The 24439-nt window shown below is 47.7% G+C and overlaps 2 protein-coding genes across 13 annotated transcripts in view; one reads left to right on the top strand and one right to left on the bottom strand.

The window, feature by feature from the left end:
• Positions 1-7797, bottom strand: part of Rtel1 (regulator of telomere elongation helicase 1) — a 33068-nt gene extending 25271 nt beyond the window's left edge. For all 12 annotated transcript variants that reach the window (XR_013051007.1, XR_013051008.1, XM_042276971.2 and 9 more), the window contains exons 1-6: positions 7630-7797; positions 6383-6634; positions 5082-5277; positions 4503-4596; positions 3893-3974; positions 3593-3653 (exon numbers count right to left, since the gene is read on the bottom strand). Coding sequence is in view for 10 of the 12 variants with exons in the window: in XM_042276971.2 (XP_042132905.2) it covers positions 3593-3653; positions 3893-3974; positions 4503-4596; positions 5082-5277; positions 6383-6484 (535 nt within the window). In the remaining 2 variants the exon portion in view is untranslated. The remainder of the gene's footprint in view (positions 1-3592; positions 3654-3892; positions 3975-4502; positions 4597-5081; positions 5278-6382; positions 6635-7629) is intronic.
• A 7433-nt stretch (positions 7798-15230) lies between these two features.
• Positions 15231-24016, top strand: Stmn3 (stathmin 3). The gene is made up of 5 exons (XM_006994610.3): positions 15231-15383; positions 21282-21377; positions 21647-21822; positions 22998-23189; positions 23646-24016. Exons 1-5 carry the CDS (start codon positions 15365-15367, stop codon positions 23703-23705), a joined length of 543 nt encoding a protein of 180 aa, XP_006994672.1. The 5' UTR covers positions 15231-15364; the 3' UTR covers positions 23706-24016.
• Positions 24017-24439: the final 423 nt, after the last annotated feature.

The following is a 24439-nucleotide window of genomic DNA, read 5'->3' as shown; positions in this document are numbered from 1 at the left end:
CTAGTAAGAAAAGAAGACCATACCCCTCAGCAGTACCATAAACAGATCAGCTATTCAGCTCACACTGTAGCAGAGACCCAGTCTGCCATGTTTTCTACAGAGATAAGGAAGGGACACCTGTAAAGGGACAGCAAAGAGAAGTAGGGCAAGAAGACAGAGGTAGAGAAGATGACAAGAGTTGTTCCAGAACTGTTTCTGAGTAACTCCTAGGTGGAGATGGCTTGCCATCTTCCTCCCAGGTCCTTTTGCAATGCCACACTGGCAGCTCTCCAGCTCTTTACCACCTTCCTTTCTCACCAACAACACAAGCCTTTTTTGCTGCCTAGTTTTATGTCAACTTGATACAAGTTAGAGTCATTTGGAAGAGAGAACCTCAATTGAGAAAATGCTCCACCAGATTGGCCTGAGGACAAAGATGGATGTGGAGGAGAGCCCAACTTACTGTGGGTGGTGTCACCCCTAGGCTGGTGTTCCTGGTTATTATAAGAAAACAAGACAAGTAAGCCACAGTAAGCAATCAGTGAGCAGCACCCCTCCACAGCCTCTGCTTCAGTTCCAGCCTCCAAGGCCCTGCCTTGAGTTTCCTACCCTGCTTCCCTGAATGATGTACTACAAATTGTAAGATAAAATAAACCCTAAGATACCTTCCTCTTGAACCCCCATGAAGTTGCATCCTATTCCAAAGACAGGCAACACTGGCCAGTTAGAACAGACAAGCAGGTTTGCAGATAAGCAATCACCCAAAAGGCTAAGCAGTGAGACAACCAAAGCTAAGTGTAGAAGGAGCTGGTTTGTAACTCATAAAACTAAGCCCAGAAGCCTAAGAAGATAAACAGATGTCAGAGCTGTTAAACCAAGAAGAATGGTCCTTTCTGTCATAGGAACGTAGATCCCTAAGGAAGGAGTTAATAGCACAGGGCCACTGCTGTGGTCAAAACCCCCTCATCCCTCAGGACCTGTGAAGGAGGACAATGTAGATGAGGGCTAGAAAAATGAAGCTTATAGGATCAAAGTGCTGACTTGCACACTGTGGAAAACTGGCTAGGGCTGTTCCCACAGGAACTATACCAGAATCCTCTGACATAATGCAAAGGAACACTTACATCTACCTCCTTTGCCAGGAGTATGAATGGAGGTAGCCAGGATGAAGCAGAGAGAATGAGCGAATCAAGTAAACACAAGCCATGGAATAGGTAAGGGCAGAACCAGATGGGAGGGCTGTAAGCAGAGAGATGGACAAGGTGAGAAGACAGAACACCTTTTAGGGCTAGAGATGTGGTTCAGCTGGTAAAACTCCTCTCTAGTATAAAAAAACTGTGGGAACTGGAGAGATAGCTCAGAGGTTAAGAGCACTGACTGCTCTTCCAGAGGTCCTGAGTTCAATTCCCAGCAACCACATAGTGGCTCACAACCATCCGTAATGAGATATGGTGCCCTCTTCTGGCCTGCAGTCATATATGCTGTATAATAAATAAATAAATCTTTAAAAAAAAACTGTGGATTAATCCCCAGCATTGCATAAGCCAGTGATGCTGGCACATGCCTATAATCTCAGTACTTGGAAGGTAGAAACAGGAAGACCAGAAGTTCAAGTTCATCCTTGGCTACAAAGCAAGTTCAAAGCCAGCCTTAGCTATTTGAGATGCTGTCAAAATAGAAAAAGAGAGGAACTGTTAAGATGATTTGAAGGTTAAGAGTATTTGCTGCTACTATAAGAATCAGTTTAGATCCCAGTACCCACTGAGATCAATCAGTTCACAACCACCTCTAACTCCAGCTCCAGAGGATATAATGCCCACATCTGGCTAGGTACCCACATTCATGTGTGCATATATGTACACTGACATACACATACTCTTTAAAAAAAAGGGGGGGGGGCATCTGGATAGATGGCTCAGCAGTTAAGAGAACTGGCTGCTATCCAGAGGTTCCAGGGTGGCTCACAACAGTCAGTAACTCCAATTCAGGGGATCCAATGCCCTCTTCTTAACTTTGCAGACACCAGGCACTCAAGTGATACACAGACACACATGAAAGCAAAACATCATAAACATTAAAAAAAAAGAGGAGGAGGAGGAAGAAGAGGAGAAAGGAAGGAAGGAAGGAAGGAAGGAAGGAAGGAAGGAAGGAAGGAAGGAAAGAAAGAAAGAAAGAAAGAAAGAAAGAAAGAAAGAAAGAAAGAAAGAAAGAAAGAAAGAAAGAAAGAGAAAGGAAAGGAAAGGAAAGGAAAGGAAAGGAAAGGAAAGGAAAGGAAAGGAAAGGAAAGGAAAGGAAAGGAAAGGAAAGGAAAGGAAAGGAAAGGAAAGGAAAGGAAAGGAAAGGAAAGGAAGAAAGGAAAAGAAAAGAAAGAAAGAAAGGGCACCATCCAGGAAACCCAACACCCATGGAAGAACTTACTTAGGTTAGTCAGTAGTCTCCCACCAGGAGACAGGAGCAGTGGCCAGAGACTATCCATAACCAGGCCACTGCAGAAATGGTTGGTGTTGTCTGTACATATCTTCCTGTTTCTCAGATCCCTGATATATAGGCTTGAGGACTTCCAGGAGGTCCTCCCTCTAGTTAGCTAACAAGGACAGGTAATGACAACTCTGATCATGGAGAATTTCCAAAATGGTCACCAGGCCCAGACTCACAGTATCCAGATCAGAAACCTGAGGGCTGGCACAGGTACACATTGTATCTCAGGACTGGACAATCACACATTGAGATGACTAAGAGTCTTCAGTGACAGCAAACCAAAAAACAAAGCAAGCAGGAAGGACCAAAGCTGAGGTGCTCACCACAGAGTCATGTTATATCTTAGCTCTCCAAGAGGCTCAGAACAAAGATGCTGGGTGATGGAGACCCTCCCCCAAGCTCAGGCTTCTGGCTAGACCAGCAACAGATGTAAAGGCCTCAATTCTAGTGCCCTGGGCACTCAATAAGCATCAAAGAAGACAGTAGCCCTCAGATCATCAAAGCCTTAAAAGTGCTCCACAGCCACATCACCTGAGCCCTCCTACCTAATGTGGGAATCTCAGCCTCAACACTTTGGCAAGAAATAAAAGGAACTTTAATCCTTAGAGGCTGAAGCCCTTGGCCATGCAGCCAGTTATGCAGATGTGTGATCCCTCAGGTTACAGAAAACAGCATAAGAAGTTTGTCTTGTCATAAGCCAGAAAATGAATAAGAGGGAAGGGACAAACCCAAGGGAAGAAAGGTAAGTTCAACTCTCATATTGTCAACTGAACAACTTAGAGAAGACTCAGTATCCTAGTTCTTCGGGAGACTGGTCAAAGGCCACCTCTGTCAGGCAAAGACTAGGCTCCCAGAGGGAAAGCAGGTACTCAATATCAATTTTGTTTGAACAGATCACTTGATGATGAGAGCCATTCCTGAGTGAGGGTTCCTGGACTACAGGAGCTCTTCTCCATATAATACCAATGCAGGCAACCCCTCATGTCCGAAAGGCAGTACCCAGGTACATAGCCATACTCTGTCCCACAGGGTAAACTAGATAGGTTGTAGTGTTACTAAACTCTAGAAGGCTGCACAAGCCTCACCCATACTCTGACAACAGGCAGCAGGAACGGCTTTAAGTATTTGGTCTTACCTTCTACATTGTTGTAGAAATGGCAGGAGCGACTTGCTACCTTCTTGCGGCATAAATGGATCTGTAAGAGGAAAGATAAAGTGCTCACCTGGAATGGAATGGAAATGGTCCACATGTGGCCCTCAGCCCTCACCAGCAACTTCCCTATGTCTATTTTCCCTGTGTTCTCTAAGCCCTGAACCAGCCCAGCAGGGAGCACAGTGGTCAGGATTAGTATCTGTTGGAGCACAATTCTGGATTCTAAGATCCAGGCACCACCCAACCAATAGAATCACGGAGACTGAGTGCCCCAAAGCCCACCTGCATGTGGTTACTCTCCTGCTTCTTCACTTCAGGGTGAATACACAGCTGCTCCCGGGAGCCCAGCACACACACCTTGGGCCTGACAAATGAAAGAATGGAAGAGTCAAGAAGGAGCTGCCTCAGAACACGCAGATTACTATGTGGCCCAGCAGCATGAGCTGTCTGGAGACACATGGGAGCACACAGCAAACTTAGGGAACAAAGGAAACAAAAAGGTTAGAATGTGGTAGGTAAGGCAAGAAAAACTGGACAGAGCAACCTATTGTACAAATTCTTTCACATGGGAGTCATAGCAAGATATCAAAACTCAGTTGGATTTTGTCAAAAGGCAGATTCTTCTTCCATTATGAACAAAGCTGCCTTGAGGAGCCAAAGCTAATCCTAACCACAGGCAACATGACAGCCCTGCAAGAAGCCCAGAGTTCAAGAACAAGGACAGCCATAAGTTCAACATTCAAAGATGCTTTCTCATAAGTAATGTATGTCAAAACCCAGCCAGTCTTCATTTCCAATATACTACACACATACACTCAGTTGGCTATAGAAACAGCTCCAAACCAAGATCATTATGCAGATCATCTCTGGAGGTGTGAATATGCTGACATACCGGTAGGAAGTATTCCGAAGCTCACTGATGACCTGAGTTAGCTGTGAGTGCGTTCTAGAAGCATAGATGATCTTTGGGATGTCTGTGTAGCAAGCTGCATAAACATAACGAAAGGGAGGTAGCTGTGAGGCAATATCTTCATTGTATTTATATATGCAGCACTGAGTTAACCTAGCCTTGCAGGCATCCACAAATCTGACAGTAGACATTGTGAGTTGCTGTGGTACCCTAATTCCAGGAAAAAAGCTCTGACCCCAGGTATATACCCAGAATGGTGAGTATGGATGATACAAAATTCTCCTTTCTTAAATTCTGTTTCAGAGACAGTGGAAGCCTAAGTGAACTGGCCCTGTCCCAGGCTCTATCCCTTCCCTATCATCCACACAGAAGGCCAGGAGAGATGGGGGATAAGAGTCACCTATCGGAGCTGGCAGTGGTGGCCCACGCCTTTAATCCCAGCACTCGGGAGGCAGAGCCAGGCGGATCTCTGTGAGTTCAAGGCCAGCCTGGTCTACAGAGTTCCAGGAAAGGCGCAAAGCTACACAGAGAAACCCTGGGGGGGGGGGGGGGGGGAGTCACCTATAGGGTCTCCACTGGTAGCAGCAGCATTCCAGGATGACAAAGACCGACTGGCAAAGAGTTCACCTTGAACTCTCTCAGCAATCTTTAGGGAAGAAACAGCATCACGGAGATGTTCCCGCCAGGCCAATGTAGTGCAGAGGAGGCAGAGCGTCTTCCCAGTGCCTGTGGGGCTCTCTAGGATGCCATTCACTCCCTAAATGGAGTCAGCAACAAGGAGAGGAAAAGTAGGGTATGTGGAGAAATGGGGAAAAGTGAGACGACTCTTAGGCCCAGCCCACAATTAGAGGACATAAATTAGTTTGTGACATTTTCCACTTTTGCCCTAAAAGCCATAGGTTAAGCCTGCCCTCATTAGCCAGGTATGGTGGTACACACCTTTAATTCCTTGCCTCTGCCTTCCAGTGGCAAGTGGATCTCTGTAAGTTTGAGACCAGGCTGGTCTACATAGTAAGCTGTAGAACAGCCAGGGCTATGTAAAGAGACCATGTCTCAGAAAACAAACAAGCATACAAAAAAAGACTGCCTTCATTAGCAAAATAATTTCAGAGTATTACCCAAAATCTGACAGCATATTTCAGCCTAATATAAATAGTTAGATGACTAATTAGGTGTCAAGTCTCAAAATAGGAAACTGTTCTGCAATTCTGGGTCCAGCCGTTCACCCTACCTAAACAGAATTTGATGCCCTATATTCCAGATATCAGATGGGAACCTGAAGAAGACATCTGAGGAAAAGGTGATTAGAATACAAGATGGCACCTCAAGAAACTCAGTGAAAGTTATCTTCCCCCCCACACTCCTAATAGTGAAAGATTTTTTTTTTTTGTCTCAAACAAAAAAAAGTCAACCATAGTGATACATGCCTTTAATCCCAGCACTCCAAAGGCAGAGACAGACAGATCTCTGTGACTTGGAGGCTAGCCTGGCTTATCCAGGACAGTTAGACCTTGCCTCAAAAAAAAAAAAAGAAAAAGAAAAATCAAAGATTTTTTTCACAGTGAGAGCTAGGTTTTCCCACCCTCTGAGTAACACTTCTCCAGACCCTAAATGATAGTTCACTCCTATCCACTGGACTCAGAAAGGGCACCAAAACATTCTCAAAGCTATCACTACCTGGAATTCTCTCTTTTGTTTACTTGTTAGAGTCTCCCTTAACATAACCAGAAGCTCTAGTGACCAAAAAATGCAGACAGAGCCTTTCTGGAATGGATGAGGGTAGAGGTATAATAGGGGTCTGCTGAAGGTACACCCTCATTGTCCCCTCCCTACAAGAAATGTCTTGGGCTCTGTAGCTTTACCTTCTGGAGACATTCTAGCACCTTGATCATGTACTCCTGTTGACATTGGTAGGGCTGGAAAGGGAAATCCACTGTCACACCATTCAGGACTACCCTGGGCATATCAGCCAATATTCAAGAGGACACAGTGCTGGGCCAAGATGCAGGCTGTTTGGGTCTGTCAGACAAATCCCTCTGAACATCTCAGGGTTTCAGCCACTCCAGGTAAGTGCTAGCAACATGTGGCACCAGTTTTCTCTCTGCAGGAATTCCCTACAACACAGACAAGGAAAAGACAAGCCTTTGTAGGCACAGGCTACACCAATCATTTTAGGAAGTTATTCCTGTGAAGGTCAGAAAGCCTGTTATTTCTTATCAAAAGGAGCTTAGAGCAGGTCATGGTGGCACACGCCTTTAATCCCAGCACTTGGAAGGCAGAGGCAGGGGCATCTCTCTGAGTTCCAAGCCAGCCTGGTCTACATAGTGAGTTCCAGGAAAACCAGGGCTATACAGAGACCCTGTATATTTAAAAAAAAAAAAAAAAAAAAAAAAAAAATCAAAGGCGCTTGGAGAAGTAAAGGTAAGAGCTGGATGATCTCCTGGCTCACACAATTCAAACCTACTCTGAAAAAAAATCTATTTATCAAAACAACAGGCACATGAATAAGAACAGGCACAGTCTACATGCTCTACCCGAAACTCTTCACAAGAAGCCTGCGACTAAGATCCTGGCAGCATCCCTCGTGGCCTGGGCCAGCACACTGAAGCATGGAATGCCTCCTGCCTCTGAAGCTCTTAGGGTTGGGCCCGTTCGCCATTCTGTCCAGATGGACACCCAAGTGCGGAAGTAGCGAGACAGGCCAGGTGTGGTGGCACATGCCTTTGATCCCAGCACTCGGCAGGGTTCCAGCCTGGTCTACATAGAATTCCAGGATAGCCAGGGCTATGTAGATACCCTGTCTCAAGGCCGGGGGGTGGGTGGGGGTGGCAAAACAGAATCATGGTATGTAAAGCCGTGCAGCCCTTGGCAAGTCATTCATCTCCAGACCTCCGGGTGCACTCTTAAGATGGGACTGACAGGCGAGCGTATATCCTCCGCCTTAGAGATAGCCGCCTCTAGCTAGACTCTATTGGGAGGAAGAGCCCCCCCCCGCCCCAGAATGCACCGCGGCCGCTCCAGAACCGGCGCTAGCGTGGTCTAAGACCTCCTTCCAAAGACTGCTCGGATAAAACTGCCAGTGGCAGGGCCTGAGTGACTCCCAGCTCACTTGTCTCGGTGGGGGTGCCTTTCAGAATCCGGGTCTCGAGGGATCAAACAACCGTGAGGACGCCTATCCACTGTCCTCCGCAGTCCGCTGATTAGAACTTCGCGGGCTGATTCGAGGATTGCCGCTAATCACTGCACTTCCGCCTCCTCCCTTCCGGTCCGCTGCTTTGCTATCCGGGAGGAAACCGTTCCCCGACCTCTGGGCCCGCAGCTTCTTCCGCCTCTAGACGCCCGCGCGCGGATTTCCCGTTGCGGACCTGGCCCTATCTCTGTATTCTAGCCGGAGCACTTGCAATTGTCTAGAATCTCGCTCGTCTCCCACTTCTGCATCGTGAGCTCGATCTTCTGTCGTCTACTAGCTCACTTAGCCACGCCACCACCGTTGTCCACACAACTACACAGATCCTAGCTTTCTCATGGTTACTGACCTTGCCTCAAAAGAGGCATCTTTTCACAGCTGGAGTATAATTCTATCGTTTTTATATAAAATCCATAAACGACTGTATCTTGTGAGTCCTCACTACCTTCTCTCTCACTTACACTGGGTCCAGCTTATTTTCCAATCATCCTCCACCTCACTCCCAACAGTCAGGGTAAGTACTCTAAATCTCCAGCACCTAGCACTAGTTGACAGTCAACCAGGAGCTCCAGGGAAGAGAGAGCAGCATGAGGGCAGTCCTGACATCAGAGATGTTTGTTTGTTTCTGGCAACCCCAATATGTGCCAAAAGGCACCAGAAAAAAATTGATGTTTCAATGGTTGTCCACTGCCAGTAGACACTTGTTTTGGGCCTTTTCTTTGGCTCTCTTTAATACCCAGGTAGTTTCCCACAGATATGCTCATACTTACGCATGTAAGAACATACTTACAGAACACTATGACACATCTGTACACTGCCTTTCAGTCTTTCAGACCCTCAGCTGCCACTGGGAAATTGTCGATTAAGGACGCCATACACACTGGGATGGACACCAAGCACAGACAAAACTTCCTGGGATACTAGTGGAGCTGAGGCCTGAATTGATTCATGTGTCACCTGGGTTCATAGCAAGGCAAGTCTAGCTCCACAGCATATAGATAGTTACTTTGAGGCAACATGAACAACTTCCAATGAAACCATTCTGGCAGGAATGAATACATTCTAAAGAGATCCTTCTGATATTCCCTTTGACTATCCAATTATTTAAACAATGGACCACCAAGAAATTGGAATTTTCCAGGAAAGAAATGAAAAGAATGAAGTGGTACCAGCTGAAGAAGGGACTTGTCTTAGGGAAAGAGATTTTTTTATTTTACAATACCATTCAGTTCTACATATCAGACACGGGGTCTCCTGTTCTCCCCCCTCCCACCCCCTCCCCTTACCCCCCCCACTCCCCATTCCCACCTCCTCCAGGGCAAAGCCTCCCCCGAGGACTGCAATCAACCTGGTAGACTCAGTCCAGGCAGGTCCAGTCCCCTCCTCCCAGCCTGAGCCAAGTGTCCCTGCATAAGCTCCAGGTTTCAAACAGCCAACTCATGCAATGAGCACAGGCCTTGGTCCCACTGCCTAGTTGCCTCCCAAACTGATCAAGCCAATCAACTGTCTCACCTATTCAGAGGGCCTGATCCAGCTGGGGGCCCCTCAGCCTTTGGTTCATAGTTCATGTGTTTCCATTCATTTGGCTATTTTTTTCAATAATTGAGTAAAACTGAAATTTATTATAAGCCACAGTCATCCTAGGGACCTCCATGCTATATATATAGCCTCCATGGTTCTATGGGTTGTGGTCTGATTGTTCTTTATTTTATATCTAGAATCCACTTATGAGTGAGTACATACCATGACTGTCTTTCTGGGTTTGTGTTACCTCACTCAGGATGATTTTTTCTAGTTCCAAGGGAAAGAGATTTTACACAGTTATGCCAACTTGTCAGACCACTCTGCCTGAGAGACTGAAGCCAGAGACAATGATGGCTAGGACCCAAGACTGCTTAGTAATCATACCTCTTGTCCTCTAAATAATCCTAAACCTTATGTCAGAACCCTGAAGATCACCTGAGAGATCTTCATTGTTCCTCTGCTTAATGTTGCCACATTGAAGAAATCTTTTTCTGCTTTTACTATTGCATTGTCTACTTAATTGATGTATTTAGAACCAGTTGTTAAGCACATATTATTAGGGCTGCTAGAGCCCATGCTCTGATTCTAACAACTCTAGTAACAAATCATGTGAAAGCTATTCTCCTGAATCTAACCTGAGAGATGAGGGAGTAAACTGAAGCAGGATATAGCAAGTCTCACGCAGGATGCTAAGGAATCTCAACCAAGTCAATAAACTTGGATTTAGTGTCTGCTTTGGCAGACTCCAAGGGGTTCTCTGTGGACAAAATATTCTCAATCACAGGGTAGATGTAAATCAACCACATATAAGATTGTGATAAGTATAAAGAAAGGAAATAATAGTGAAGGTGCTCCCTTGGCTAGAGGCCAGAAAAGGCTTCCACGAAGACTGTTCTGGGGATAGTATGAGAAAGACCATGTTGCTGGCCCTGGGACTCTGAAAGGTGACTGGGACATAACAAACCTTCCAGAGAGTAAAAAGCTCAAAGAGACTCATAAGAACAGACTAAAGATAAGTTAATCTAAACACTCCCACTCTGTTCAGGAGTATACTGATGCCTGCCTTGAGGTCTAGGAGACTGGAAATAACTAACTGAATGGATCCACCAGCATCTGTCTCCAGGAGCCTCCTCATTGCTAGCAGCTGCCAAGTACCAGGACTCTGGTACACCTCTCCTGTCCTCTTTTGTCTGATGTATTCCAAGCCTCAGCACATAACAGGTGTTTTAAAGGCGCTGTTGAATGACTGAATATCCTCTGAAATGCAGAACTCCTCCTAGAGGTCCACTATTACTCAGATAAGTAAAGAGTTCTGATCTGTAAACTCTTAGTCTGTGAGTAACATCCCAAAAGCAGCAGCTCATGAACTTTCTTCAGTTGACCTTGGTGAGAACTCAAGGTCTGCTCCCAAACATGGCACCATACTGAGGCAAACATTTAATATGCTGACTGTACATAGTATTTTCCTTACTATGTGCCTGACACTGTGCCAGGAACAAACAACACAGCTGGTCTGTGGGGTTCAGACAAAGATAGAAGTTCATGAGAAGGCGCGCCCAAGGTGAGATTGTGGCAATACAGTCCTGTGAACCTGCCTTGGTGTGTGCTCTTCTATCTGCAAGAGAAGACTGGAAGGTCGAGAGGGTTATTTCTCTTCATCTCAGCCACTGAGTTTCAGCCTCTGGATCTGAGTCCATCTAAAGGATACTACAATACCCAGGTGTAGGTGCACTAACTAATCTAGAAGGCATGGTAGTTTCCACTAGGATCAAGGCCACTGTTGGGAATAAATCTGTGAGTTTCTCTCTTCTTCCAAGTCCCTTCCAAAGCAGAATTCCAGTGATAGTGTGCACACAGAAGAACTGTGCTTTCTGTGTGTGAATGAGCTTGGTATTCCTTTTCTTTTCCTTTCAAGACAGGGTTTTTCTGTGCAACAGTCCTAGTTGTCCTGGAACTCGATTTGTAGACCAGGCTGGCCTTAAACTCACAGAGATTCCAAGTGCTGGGATTAAAGGTGTGCGCCACCAGCGCCTGGTGAGCTTGGTGTTTACATAACGAAGTGCCACAAGTAAACATCTCAAGACAATCTCTAGTACACTCTCCTCCATCTTTTGGGGTCTGGCATCATAGCTTCATCTTACATGAAGATGTAGAAGCTCAGAGAGGTCAGAAACTCTCCCTCCAATAGAGAATGTTAAATAGAGACGCCAAAGCTGGTGCTGAGACCTGACTCTAACTCACACCAAAGCCCTGTTCTAGGCCTCATGTATCAGGCCTGGACTTCTGTCTGGAGAGTCTGAAGGCAAACCTATATCCAGGTTATTCATGTTGGCAGCATTTGCTTCTGGTGATTTTGGTTCTAAGGTCTTGCTGACTACAAGATGGAAACAGTTTTCATATCTTTGCTACTTGACTTTATAATGAGAACTGTCTTCCCTGATTTGAAAGTGCTCCTGTTAAGGTTGGAGCGATGGCTCAGTGGTCAAGAGCACTTGTTGCTCTTTTTTTTTTTTTTTTTTTTTACTTGTTGCTCTTAAAGAAGACAAGAATTCGGTTCCAAGCATCCACACTGGGCAGATCACAACCACAACTTAAGATGATTTGATGCCTTCTCTGGCCTCTATGGGTACCTGTACACAAGTGCACTCAGGTACACAGGCACACACACACACACACACACACAGAGGGGGGAGAGGGAGGGAGAAAGGGAGAGAGAGAGAGGTCTTTAGATAAAAGGGGGGAACTCCAAGCTATACAACTCCACTGGATATTCCCCTTTGAAGGTATTCTGTTTCATACAATGCAATTTAATCATGACTGTCAGATCCATAGGCTCAGGTATATAGACTAGGTGCAAGATTGTGTGGAACCCTACTGGGCTGGCTCCATATGTACCTGGTCCTTAGATTTACCACAGGCTTTTGCCTTTCTGAGCTGTCTCATCTGCCTTCAGGTCATGGAGGATTCTTAGAGTTTATTCCTACCCATATGTGTTAAATGCTTGTGAAACAATCTTTTTTCTCTTGGCTTCAATGACTCCATCTCAAATGTAGATGAGATACTCCATTTGGATATCAGGATTTCTCCTCAGGAAAGGCAAACCAGGTTCCTCACTTGTCCTAGTTAGCCCTAACTGTCAACTTGACACAGCCTGGAGTCACATGAGAAGGGAATTTCAATTTGGGATTGCCCAAGTCAAGATTTAACTGTGTGCATGTCTTTGGGGGACTGTCTTGATTGTTAATTGCTGACTGTGGGCAAGACCATCTCCAGGTAGGTTGTCTTGAACTATATAAGAAAGCTAGCTGGGTGGTGGTGGTGCATGCCTTTGATCCCAGCACTCAGGAGGCAGAGGCAAGGAGATCTCTGAGTTCAGGGGCAGCCTGGTCTGCAAAGTGAGTTCCAGGACATTGAGAACAAAGAAAACCAAAACCAAAACCAAAACCAAAACACACACACACACACACACACACACACACACACACACACACACACACAAGCTAGCTAATGACCCCGAGGTCATAAAAGTGAGAGAGCTGTCTCTGCCCTCCCCCCAGCAACACTAGGAAGAGCAGGTCCTACACCTCACCTAGCCAGAACAACAGAGCCAACCTGTTGACAGAGGTGTGGGTTAGCCAGCCCGGAAGTTGTGAGCATAGGAGAGCTGCCCCTACCACTCGTCTGTCATCACATCTGGTAGTGTGGGTAGGAGAGAGATGCCCCCTTACCCCTCACCCCTCACCACCTGTGACAGATGATTGAGCTGACCCTCCCCCTTACCAGCTGCAGCACTCAGGAAATTGGGCCCTGCTCCCTGCCTAGGCAGCACCGTAGAACTGACCCTGTTGGCAGAGGTATTGGTGAGATAGCCCTGAGGGTGTGAGAGTGGGATAGCTGGCCACATCCCCCTATGTGGTGGTGGAGGTGGTAAGGATGAGGGAAAGATGCCCTTCCCCTCTTGACCCTGCCACCTGTAGTGGGTGAAGGAGCTGACCCTCCCCCTTACCAGCTGCAACACTCAGGGGAGTATACCCTGCACCTCACCTGGGCAGCACAGTAGAGCTGAACCTGTTGGCAGAGGTGTGGGTGGGCCAGCCCAGATGTTGTTAGTTTGGGAAAGCTGTCCCCATTACTCATCTGTCATGTGGTAGCATTGGTGGGGGAAAGATGCCCCCGCTCCTTCAACACCTGAGATAGGTGGAAGAGCTGGCCCTGAGGTTGTAAGAGTGGGGGAGCTGTCCCTGCCCCTCATCAGCTGCAGCACTCGGGAAAGCCTGGGCAACACCATAGAGCACGGCCCTGAAGGTGTAGGTATGGGAGCACAAACCCTGAGGACGTGAAAGCCAGAGAACTGACCACACTCCTTGCTCGGTGCTGCTAGGGGTGAACTAGTCAGGGCAATGCTGGAGAACTCACCCTGGTGGTGAAGACCAGGAAGAGCTGGCTACCCAGGCCCAGAACCAGGGTTATGTGTTGGCCCACCCTAACATCCACCCCATCTGTGATCTGCTGGAGGACGGGGTGGGGGGAGGTGGGTAGGGTGGTGTCAGGTTGGTCCTTCAGACCCAGGGCTGCAGGATCTCCATGACACAGGGCAGAAACGGGATGTCCAGGAAGAGACCCAGTGAGGGCCCAGTGTCAATGGTGTAGCAGAGACCAGGGGCCTCAAACCAGACCAATGACTCTTTGTAATGAACGCCTGCATGTAAAAATGTTTGGATAAAGGAGTTTACTGTGTGGCTCACTGTGCCACATTGTAGCTTCCATGACAAGATTTTCTCCTTCCTTTTTTTTCTCTTAAATTTTATTTTGTTTTATTTGGGCAGGGCAGGGGATGGGTAGGATTGGGAGGCATGATGTGAAAGACACAAAGAATAAATAAAAAGAAAGTTTAAAAAAGAAAAAAAAAAAAGAAAGAAAGCTCGCTAAATATAAGCCTGCTTGTGGGCCAGAAAGCAGCATTTCTCCATTGTCCCTGCTGCATTTCCTTAAAAGTGACTGGGTTTCTTGGTCAGAGGTAATCCTTTATGGAATAGCAAGCAGACCTGATTTCAAGTTCTGGCCTCGAAACCCTCAATGATAGACTGTAACCTGTAAGGTGAAATAAATCCTCCTCCTATGTTGCATTTTGCCAGAGCTTATTTTTTCCCTTCAGGGTCTCACTATGCAGCCTTGGCTGGCCTGAAACTCAGAGATCCTACCTCTCAAGTGCTGGAACTAAGGGCATTCACTACCACACCCAGCCCTTGACCAGAGAATTTTATCACCACAGAAATGAAACTAGAACAAAACTACATGTATACACTCAGCTCAGCCACATCTTCTCTTTTCCATCTTCTGGGGGCTGGCATTTTGGCTTCATCTTACACCAAAGAAGCAAAGGCCCAGAGAGGCTAGATATTCTTTATCCATCAAATAGAGAATGTCAAAGCTGGTGCTTGAACTTGACTTGAAGTCACATCAAATCATAGGCCGCATCATTCCCTTTATTTAATCAGAACCTGCTCATTCCCTGGACACAGAGTTACCTCAGACATTCTTGCAGGCCAGTATCACCCCTTGCAAACCAGCGAATCCCTTTCTTTCAGCACAGACAGGGGCTAAGTGGTCATCCAGCCTCCAGCAGCTTCTGTCACCTACCCTGACTATGGAACAGGCCCACATTAGCCTTGTTCCTTCTTTGCCTGTTCTGAGGAATGAGTCTTATCTCCATATCCTCCAAAACACACAAAGCCATATTACAGAAGTGTCATCCACGGTTGCCTGCAGATGAAACATAGGCCTCTTGCTACATCCTTTGCTCTTCTCTCCCTCCATCCCTCCCACTGTCTTTCCTTTGATAGTTGTTACCCTCGGTTGTTCTCTCTCTCTCTCTCTCTCTCTCTCTCTCTCTCTCTCTCTCTCTCTCTCTCTCTCTCTCCTTTCCTCTCTCCTCTCTCCTTTCCTCTCTTTCTTCCTCTCCCCTCCCCTTCCTTCCACCCCCTCTCCCTCCATCCATCCCTCTCTCCCTCCCCCTCCTGCCGCACCCGCCCTTCCTCCCTCCCCTCCACAGCATTGCAGCATTCGCCGATTGCAGCTCCCAGACGCCGCCCGTATCCCTCCGGCCTCCGCAACCCCAGCCACCGCCAGCACCATGGCCAGCACCGTATCCGGTAGGGCTCGGGGGCCTGGGGGTGGGATCGTGGGACAGTGGTGGGTCTGAGCAGAGGCCATTGTCTAAGCAGAGGCCTTGCCTGACGCAGGAACAAGTTACTGACTCCGTTTTCCTATGTTGAACCTTTGCATGGCGAGACTGGGCTTTGCAAGAACGTGGGGTCCGGAGCCCTCAAGGGCGGGAGGGGACTCAAGTGCGGGAGGAGCCGCAGTCGGACGCCGGGCAGCAGCCGCGCCCTAGGCAGCTCTGCGTGAAGTCGGGCTCCCGGGCGCATTGCCCCTTCGGGCGCTGGGGTGCGGGGCCAAGGTGCGACTGCGGCAGAGTGGCTCTGCGGATTCTTGCTTGCAGACACATAAAAGTGTCTGCAGTGGAGCTAGGAGGTCCTCTAAGGCTCCAGAAACCTTGGATTTCAGTGCCATTGCGTCTTCGTAGGGAGTTGAGGGGGAGGTGGGACCTTCCGCAGAAGCCCTGGACCTCGGTCCCTGAGAAGTGGGGGAGGGGCTCGGGAACACAGGAGAGGACCTCTCAACAGCTCGCAGAGGGAGGCTTGAGCCTGCAACAAGCGAGGCTTCTCCACCTCGATTTCCCTCTGTGACCGCTGCAACTGGAGACCACCTTCTGCGATGCTAGGGCCACCTGCTCCAGCCAGAAAAATCTCCGCCCTTTGCGCCACTGGGTGTAAGTGAAGGAGAGGCTGTTGCATTTCCAAACCTTTCTGGGGTGTGGTGAGGTCTGCTTTCGTAGGGAGTCTTCTACACCTCAGACTGCATAAAGGGTCGAAAGCAGGCGGAGGGGAGGACACCAAGAGGATACTAGGCTCTGGGGTGGTTGCTGTGGCTCCTTTCCTGACCTGAGAACCTAAAGCTGGACAACCCCTCCCACACTGGATGCCCCGCCCAGTCCCCAGCCCCAGCAGGGCTTGGTCTTTTTTTCTGGGCGCTTGAGACTGCAGGACCCCCACCCCCACCCCCTGACCTTGGTTTCCTCTAAGAACCACATGCTCTTGCTGCCTTTCCTTCCCTCAGCCCAGGAGGCTGATCTCGTCGGTCAAATAGGTCAATGCGTGGTTCTCCCACTCCTTGGCTTTGGCCCTTGGTACAAACTCCACCCATCACGCGGTCCCGCCCTGATCCCACCCCTCACGCCTAGAGAATTTCAGTATCATCCTAGGAGGGGACCAGGTGTGTAAAAGACCCTTTAAGCTCCAGCTCCAAAAACACGGACCCAACTTCAGCTTTGTGCTATAGCCAGACCTCGCCCATCAGCCACAGGTAAGGTCTTCCTCTTGCTTATTGTCTCTAAGTACCAGTTCCTCACCAGTTGTCCTGTCCTCTCCAACATGCTCACTTTTCTGCAGCCAGATCATAGAGCAGGCCCTGCCTATGGTCACTTTTCTATTTGCTCCTTGAAGATCTGTCTTATGGGAAGAAAGTTCCTCATTGTCTATCAGACTGAGAGAAACCATACCAAGAAATGTCCATGACCACCAGACACTGTGCCCCTGACTGCAGCTACAGCATATGGTACCTCACTTGCCAGTTGAACCCTTATTTGTTGAGCTTTGACTTCGGGGATCTCTGACTCAGGTGGATAGCACCCTACCCTTCTCTCCAGATGCTCACACCTGCCCAGGCTGGTACTGCTCCCTGAATCCCTGCCAGCCTTCCCCATGATGAAGTGATAGTTATCTAGAAGACAGCCTCCTGTCTTCTAGATAAACTTGATGCTATCTGCTATGAACTTGCCGTCCTTTCACTGTGAATGTTTCAGGCTCAAGCAGAAATGGCCTTTGAGCAACTGTCAGGCCCCAAGTTCCCGGCCTGACCTTTGAGGTCAGCCTATCAGGGGTTTGGATACAAGATGAGAAGTGATAATATGAAACACTAGGACTGGCAGGGGGTGGGTGCTAGTCTCGTCAGACTTGACAAGAACAAAACTCCTCTCTGGCCTCTCCCAGGTCCAGGTCTGTCCTGCCCTAGCCAAGACCCTCTTCTTACTCCTGCCCTCCTGTCTCCTTAGCACAAGACTGACATCTTCTAGATGCACAAGATATTTACTAACTTGTTGCTGTTAATCTCTCAAATTCTCTAGCTCCTTATCACATGATCTGGAGCACGTCCCTCTACCTCCTTTGTTGGATTAACCTTTTCATAGCACAAATACATGAGTAGATGTTGTTTATGAAAAAAACAAAACTTGGCTAAGCACAGTACACTCAGGAGGTGGAGGCAAGATGATCAGGAGTTCAAGGCCAGGCTTCAATACATAGTGAGTTCAAAGTTAGCCTAGGTTACATTATACCGTCTTCTTCTTCTTCTTCTTCTTCTTCTTCTTCTTCTTCATCATCATCATCATCATCATCTTCTTCTTCTTCTTCTTTTCCAAGACAGGGTTTCTCTGTGTAGTTTTGGTGCCTGTCTTGGAACTCACTCAGTAAGTAGACCAGACTGGCCTCTAACTCACAGAGATCCGCCTGGCTCTGCCTCTTGAGTGCTGGGATTAAAGGTGTGCGCCACCACCACCCGGCACCTTGTCTTAAAAACAAACAAACAAACAAAAAAGCCAGAAAGGAGAAAGGAAGAAAGTAGGAAAGGAAAAAAGGAAGGAGGGGGTAGAAGGGAGAAGAGAAGAAAAAACAAAGCAAGGGGCTGGAGAGATGACTCAGAGCTTAAGAGCACTGGCTGATCTTCCAGAGGACCCAGGTTTGATTCTCAGCACCCACATGGTGGTGGCTCACAAACCTCTGTAACTCCAGTCTGACCACACTCTTCTGACCTCCATGGACACCAAGCACAAATGTGGTGTACAGATGTACATGGAGGAAAAAAATGCACCCATACATATAAAATAAAATAAAAAATAAAAAGCATGAAGTCCCCTTTGAGGCCTGCCCCTTCTTGCTTCTATCTCTTTTCCTTCCCAAATTCTTCTTAAGACAATGACTAGCCTTGACTTGCCCACTCGGGTTCCTTTCTGCCCTCTCTGCTGCCTCTTGGTCTCCATGCTGCTTCCAAATAAATCTGAGTTATTAGAAAATTTAAATCAAAACAGCATTCTCTGTGCTTGTTGTGGGAGGACAAAACTTACCATGAAAGTTTTGACCACTTCTACCTCATATCTTTAATTCTATGCCAACTCATCCCCCCCCCCACAGGGTTTTTCTGTGTAGTCCTGGCTGTCCTGGAACTCACCCTATAGACCAGGCTAGCCTTGAACTCATAGGTCCACCTGCCTCTCCCTCCCTAGTACTGGGATTAAAGGCATGTGCCACCACTGCCTGACCCAACTCAATTTTTAAAAATTATTGGGTAAAACTTGATCAGAATGTTTCTGGTCTATCTAAATGTTTGTCCAGGTTCCTCTTGTCTGTTCCCTCAAATGATGCTAGTAGATAATCAGACATTGAAGCAGCCTCCTTCTTTCCCCCTCCTCTTCTTCCTCCTCCTCTTCTTGTGTCTATCTAGAGACCTAGGTCTGAGTCTCATAGCCTACCAGACTTTGGGAATTGCTAGGATGGAGGGAAGAACAGTGATAATCTGGAACTGCATTTCAATGAATGTTGCTAATGTCATACCAGTAAACTATGACCTAGTATTGCCCCATGGAATGGAGTAACTGTACTGGGCTTGCAGGACTGTTGAACTTTACCAAGACAGTAGTCTCCAAGGAGCTGGTTCACAAATGGATGGTCTCACAACAGTTCGGTTACTTACATTTTAAAAGTAAGTGTCTCTCCAGGTAGTGGTGGTGGTGCATGCCTTTATTCCCAACACTCAGGAGGCAGATCTCTGTGAGTTCAAGGCCAGCCTGGTCTATAGATCGAGTTTCAAGACACCCAAAAGCTACACAGGAAAACGATGTCTCAAAAACCCAAAACCAAAACCAAACAAAAACAAACAACAACACACACAAACAAACAAAACAAAACAAACAAAAAAGGTGAGTGTCTTTTTTTTTTTTTCCATCTGGAGTCAGGGTCATAGCATCAGGCTTGCCTCCCTTTCTGGTTGGGTAGCAGAGGCACTGGATGGTTGGCACTTGATCTGGAAGGAAACAGTGAGTTTGTAGGGCTGAGTGGACATCTCCTTTGTCTTTTTCCTTGGTGGAACGTGGGCTCCAAGCCTACCTGAAAGGGCAGTGAGTGGATGTCTGGAGAGAACAAAGATTCACCTCAAAGTGATAAATGATGTGGAGGTGGTGTCTGAGATGCAAGTTTACAGCTAAGTTTACAAGCCAGAGACAAATGCCCTACAGGTGGAAGTCTCAGCTATTTGGGAGTTGCGGGCAGGAGGATCACTTGAACCAGAGCATTCAAGGCCATTTTGAGCAGCATAGCAAGATGTAGTCTTTGGGAAGGAAAAAAGGGAAGAAGGGAGGGAGGCAGGAATGAAAGGGAGGGCTCCAGGGAGGGCTCCCTACATTTGTACTTGTCCTGGTCATGAGAATCGTAGCAGAGACAGGCAGACTTCTGTGAATTTGAGGATCACCTGATCCACATAGGGAGTCCTAGGCAAGCCAAGAATACATAGTGAGACCTGTAAACCAAAGACACAAAGTTACAAGTAATCAGAAATAGAAGCTCAGAGAAAGAAATAGTTTGAACACCTGTAACCAGAGATATAGAAAGACCCAAAGAAGCTGGGTGCAGTGACTTACATTTGTAGTCTTTTTTTTTTTTCAAGAGGGTTTCTCTGTGTAGCTTTGGAGCCTGCCCTGGAACTCTCTCTGTATACCAGGCTGGCCTTGAACTCACAGAGATCTGCCTGCCTCTGTATCCCAAATGCTGGGATTAAAGACATGTGCCACTACTGCCTGGCACATTTGTAATCTTAACACAGGAAGCTGAGGCAGGAAGATTATTGGGAGCTGAATGCCAGCCTGGACTGGAGTAAAACCCTGTTTAAAAAAAGAAAAACAAGCCGGGCGGTGGTGGCGCACGCCTTTAATCCTAGCACTTGGGAGGCAGAGCCAGGCGGATCTCTGTGAGTTCGAGGCCAGCCTGGGCTACCAAGTGAGCTCCAGGAAAGGCGCAAAGCTCCACAGAGAAACCCTGTCTCGAAAAACCAAAAAAAAAAAAAAAAGAAAAACAAAACAAACAAGCAAAATTCCAAAAGGAAAAAAAACACAAGAATAGTGATTAAGTAAAAAAGACAAAAGGGCAGAGACCCTGACAGAAGTGTTCTAGTTTGTTCAGACTGATCAGAAAAAAATACCTTTAGACTGATGTGTTTCTTCTAAGAAGTAGAAATTTACCTCTTTATAGACTAAAAGCTCCAGGTCAAGGCAACACTAGGTTTGCTTGTCTAGTGAAGGTGAGTCCTTGTGACCTCACACGTTAGAAGAGCTGAAGAATTACTAAGGATACTGTGCAGTAAAGTCATTAATCTCATTTAAGAGTCTGCACAAAACAAAAACAAAACAAAACCCAAAACTGTTTTGATTTTCTTATTTCAGGCAAGGCTTTACTCCAATTTGCACCTTTATGACCTGCTCACCTCCTAACATGGAAGAGAACATTCAGACCACAGAAGGAAGAGAGAAACATACAAAAAATACAAGAGACAGAGACAGGCCAGGCAGGGAACATGAGTTAAAAAACCAGCTTGGTATACGTAATGAGTTCCAGACCAGCGTGGGCTATATAACAAGACTGTCTCAAAACAGAGGCATGGTGGTGCACAACTATACATCCAGCTTTTGGGAGGTGGAAGCAAAAGGATAAAGAGTTCAAGGTCATTCTTGGCTACATAGTGAGTTTAAGGCCAGTCTGGACTCCATGAGATCCTGTTTCAAAATGAAAAACAAATATGCACATAGATAAAGAGCAATGTAGAAAAGGAAGACAGAAATGTCAGGATGGTTATAGTACCTGCTCATCTTGACTTCATATCCACAGCCTACAAGGAGAAGATGAAGGAGTTGTCTGTGCTGTCTCTCATCTGCTCCTGCTTCTACTCACAGCCTCACCCCAACACCATCTACCAGTATGGGGGTGAGTGTATCCACACAGCTGTTAGCCCTGCTCAGCTAGGGCATGACCACCTTACTTCTCTTGTTTCTTCTGACCTCTGGTAATACTGTGGCCTGGCTGGCTGCTGCAGAGAGTCATTCTGGGAAGAGGGACCCATGCCCAAGAGTACCACCTGAGCAACTGCACCCCTTTCTCAACCCTTGCTAAGATGTGTGCTGGGAGAAGGCCTCTCATACTGCCTGTATCCTCTGGCTAGGCCTCATTAAGTCCCCATCTGGTCTTCCCTGCAGATATGGAAGTGAAACAGCTGGACAAGCGAGCCTCTGGCCAGAGCTTCGAGGTCATCCTCAAGTCTCCTTCTGACCTATCTCCAGAGAGCCCTGTGCTCTCCTCTCCCCCCAAGAGGAAGGATGCTTCCTTGGAGGAGCTGCAGAAGCGGCTGGAGGCAGCTGAGGAGCGGAGGAAGGCAAGGACTCTCCACATACACTTGGCATTGCTGACCAGGCCCTTTGCTTGATCAGGACATTGGGCTGGGAAGTGCAGGACTTGCGGCTGAGCAATTGGGATGAGAGAGAGAAGGATGGTGCTGAGATGGTGACAAACATAGGACAACAGGAACCACATTCTTGAGGGGGACCTCAACTTTGATCATGGCAGAGGGAGGTCAGCTTGTGTTCCCCCAGGAGGAGCCTTGGGGATATAAAGTGTAGGCTAGCACTCTTTCAAGGCAGAGGAGTGAGGAGAAAAGGTCTCTCACATTTGAAGATCCTTAGTTGGGTTGGTTAGGTAGTTCAGCGGGCCCTGTATGAATGGGACTCCCAGCCCCTCCTCACACTAGCCTCTTTATAACTGAAACACAGAGAACAAGATTTGTTCTAGGATTGAGATCCCAGAAGCAAAGTCTATTGGACAGGAGAAATTACTTAATCCATGCACAGAAGGACCCAGGATCAACAAGTTTATCTTGAAAACTGATGTACTCATGGGTCCCCAGCATCATTCAGGAGGCAGCCTAGGCCAGGAGCTAATCGCCCTACGGATCCCCGCTCTCCTCATTATCCATTTTCCCAGCAGTCATCAGACGTTCCTTTCCCCAGCAGGGTGGGGCAGTGTAGCACCACGATGTCCCTTCCCAGATCCCTGTGCACACATTTCTTTGCTGAGCAGCAGTGGGGAGCTAGGAACTTAGCTGCCCTAGCTGCATCTATACCTGCTCAGTGCTCAACGGAGAGTTGTCTGGAGAAGTCACCGCAGCTCAGGGTTCAGAATTTACCCTCTTTCTTCAACATTTGTGGGCTCGGGAGTTCTCAGTCCAACAAGGAGACTGTGGCTAAGGGTAGCACAAAGCAAGCCACTGCGGTTCACCTGGCACTGGAGGGGCCTCCTGGCAAGCAGAATTTTCAGTGCAAAGGCCCCAGAAGTCCCAAGCAAATTGGATGCAGGATAGTGTAAGGTCCCTAAGCTCACAGAAATTAGTCCCAGGGACTGAGGGAAGAGTGATTGATGGGTATTAGATGGAGCTAGGTCCATGTCCTGGCAGGTGAGGCGCACGTAGGGTTTGTAGCGGTTGGGCACCAGAGAGTGAAGGCCTGGCTCAGGAGGGGTCTCAGTCGCTGCTTACTAACTCCTGGCTCAACGCAGACGCAGGAGGCTCAGGTGCTGAAGCAGCTGGCGGAGCGGCGTGAGCACGAGCGTGAGGTGCTGCACAAGGCGCTGGAAGAAAATAATAACTTTAGCCGCCTGGCGGAGGAGAAGCTCAACTACAAGATGGAGCTGAGCAAGGAGATACGCGAGGCTCACCTTGCAGCACTGCGCGAGCGGCTGCGCGAGAAGGTGGGCGCAGGGTTGGGGGGCGTTGATGTGGGGGGCGTGATCACTGCTGGGCAGGCTCTAGGTGTGGGATCCGGTCTGTACACTGAGTGAAGAAGGGGGTCCTAATAATGTCTTTATAGCCTATTTTTTTTTTTTAGTTGAGTACTTCCCTCAGCATTGGAATCTGGTCCTAGTGAGACATATTTAGCAATCACAGTAATATATAGTTAAATTAATTAAGAAGTGCTCTGAAGGAATTTGCATCCCCACAGTACTCAGCTCCAAGAGGGAATGGAACTTGTTTATGCTGGAGGTCAGATGCCCAGTCCCTTAGTCTGATCCCTAAACACTGTGGCTCCAGTGCTCCTGGAGTGCGGTGATGGCTGCCGACTATATATGTATATATATATATATCTGGAAGTTCCTAGGGACACCCTTACCCTTGGCCGCTCCTCAGGGCTTCACCTCTCTTCACAGGAGTTGCATGCTGCTGAGGTGCGCAGGAACAAGGAGCAGCGGGAGGAGATGTCTGGCTAAGGAGCATTGGACCCAGCAGCGATGAGAACATTTTTGGGTTTTGTTTTTGTTTTGTTCAATTCTGTCTAGATGCAAATTTTGTTCCTGCTCCTACCCGCTTCCCTATACCCCCAGCTTCCTGCTTCTCTTCCCACACTGAACTGTCTAGTCCTTATAACGTGTCTGACTTTGGACTCTCCCTAAAGGAGCTCCCTAGGCAGGAAGTATGGTCCCCTGTTCAGACACCAGGCCAGGTGCGGCTGGGGCTTTCTTGATGGCCCTCTTAGTGGATGTGTTGGCAACCTTAATAAATCTAGTGGCAGTGGCACAAACGTGTGGATTCTCATTCAGGTTCTCAGACTCCCAGCTTCTGCAAGGCCAGACAGCAGCATCTGCCCATAATTTTATGGGAAACTTTGTGGAGAGACTCTACAGAAGGCAGAGAAAGACTGAGGACCCCAGAGCAGGCTGGGCCTGCTCCGTCATTATGGCCAGTCCTTGAGCCTGTGAGCTGCAGAGCATACTAGAGCAGGAGAGCTGAGAGTTACAACATTCTAATGTAACGGTTTCACAGGAGTCCCGAGGTCACCTAGTCCAGTGGTACCCTAGGCTAACCTTAGCACCTATAGTCATTGCACAAGGACTATGGAGGAGTATTATCTCACCATATTGGTTTGGGGTAGGTATTCTCCACCAAGAGCCCATGAGTTTCTGTGGTTAGGAGAGTTATAGGCAGCATGGACACCTCCTAATGT

This window comes from Peromyscus maniculatus, chromosome 4 (genome assembly GCF_049852395.1).
Source record: "Peromyscus maniculatus bairdii isolate BWxNUB_F1_BW_parent chromosome 4, HU_Pman_BW_mat_3.1, whole genome shotgun sequence".
In the NCBI taxonomy this organism is placed as follows: domain Eukaryota; kingdom Metazoa; phylum Chordata; class Mammalia; order Rodentia; family Cricetidae; genus Peromyscus; species Peromyscus maniculatus.
This window is presented reverse-complemented; position numbering and strand designations above follow the sequence as displayed.

Bases quoted from the DNA above. Each gene is read 5' to 3' on its own strand.
- Stmn3 (XM_006994610.3), top strand. The intron at 21,378-21,646 runs GTGAGTGTATCC...TCTTCCCTGCAG, and splicing joins CACCATCTACCAGTATGGGG to ATATGGAAGTGAAACAGCTG. The intron at 21,823-22,997 runs GCAAGGACTCTC...GGCTCAACGCAG, and splicing joins CAGCTGAGGAGCGGAGGAAG to ACGCAGGAGGCTCAGGTGCT.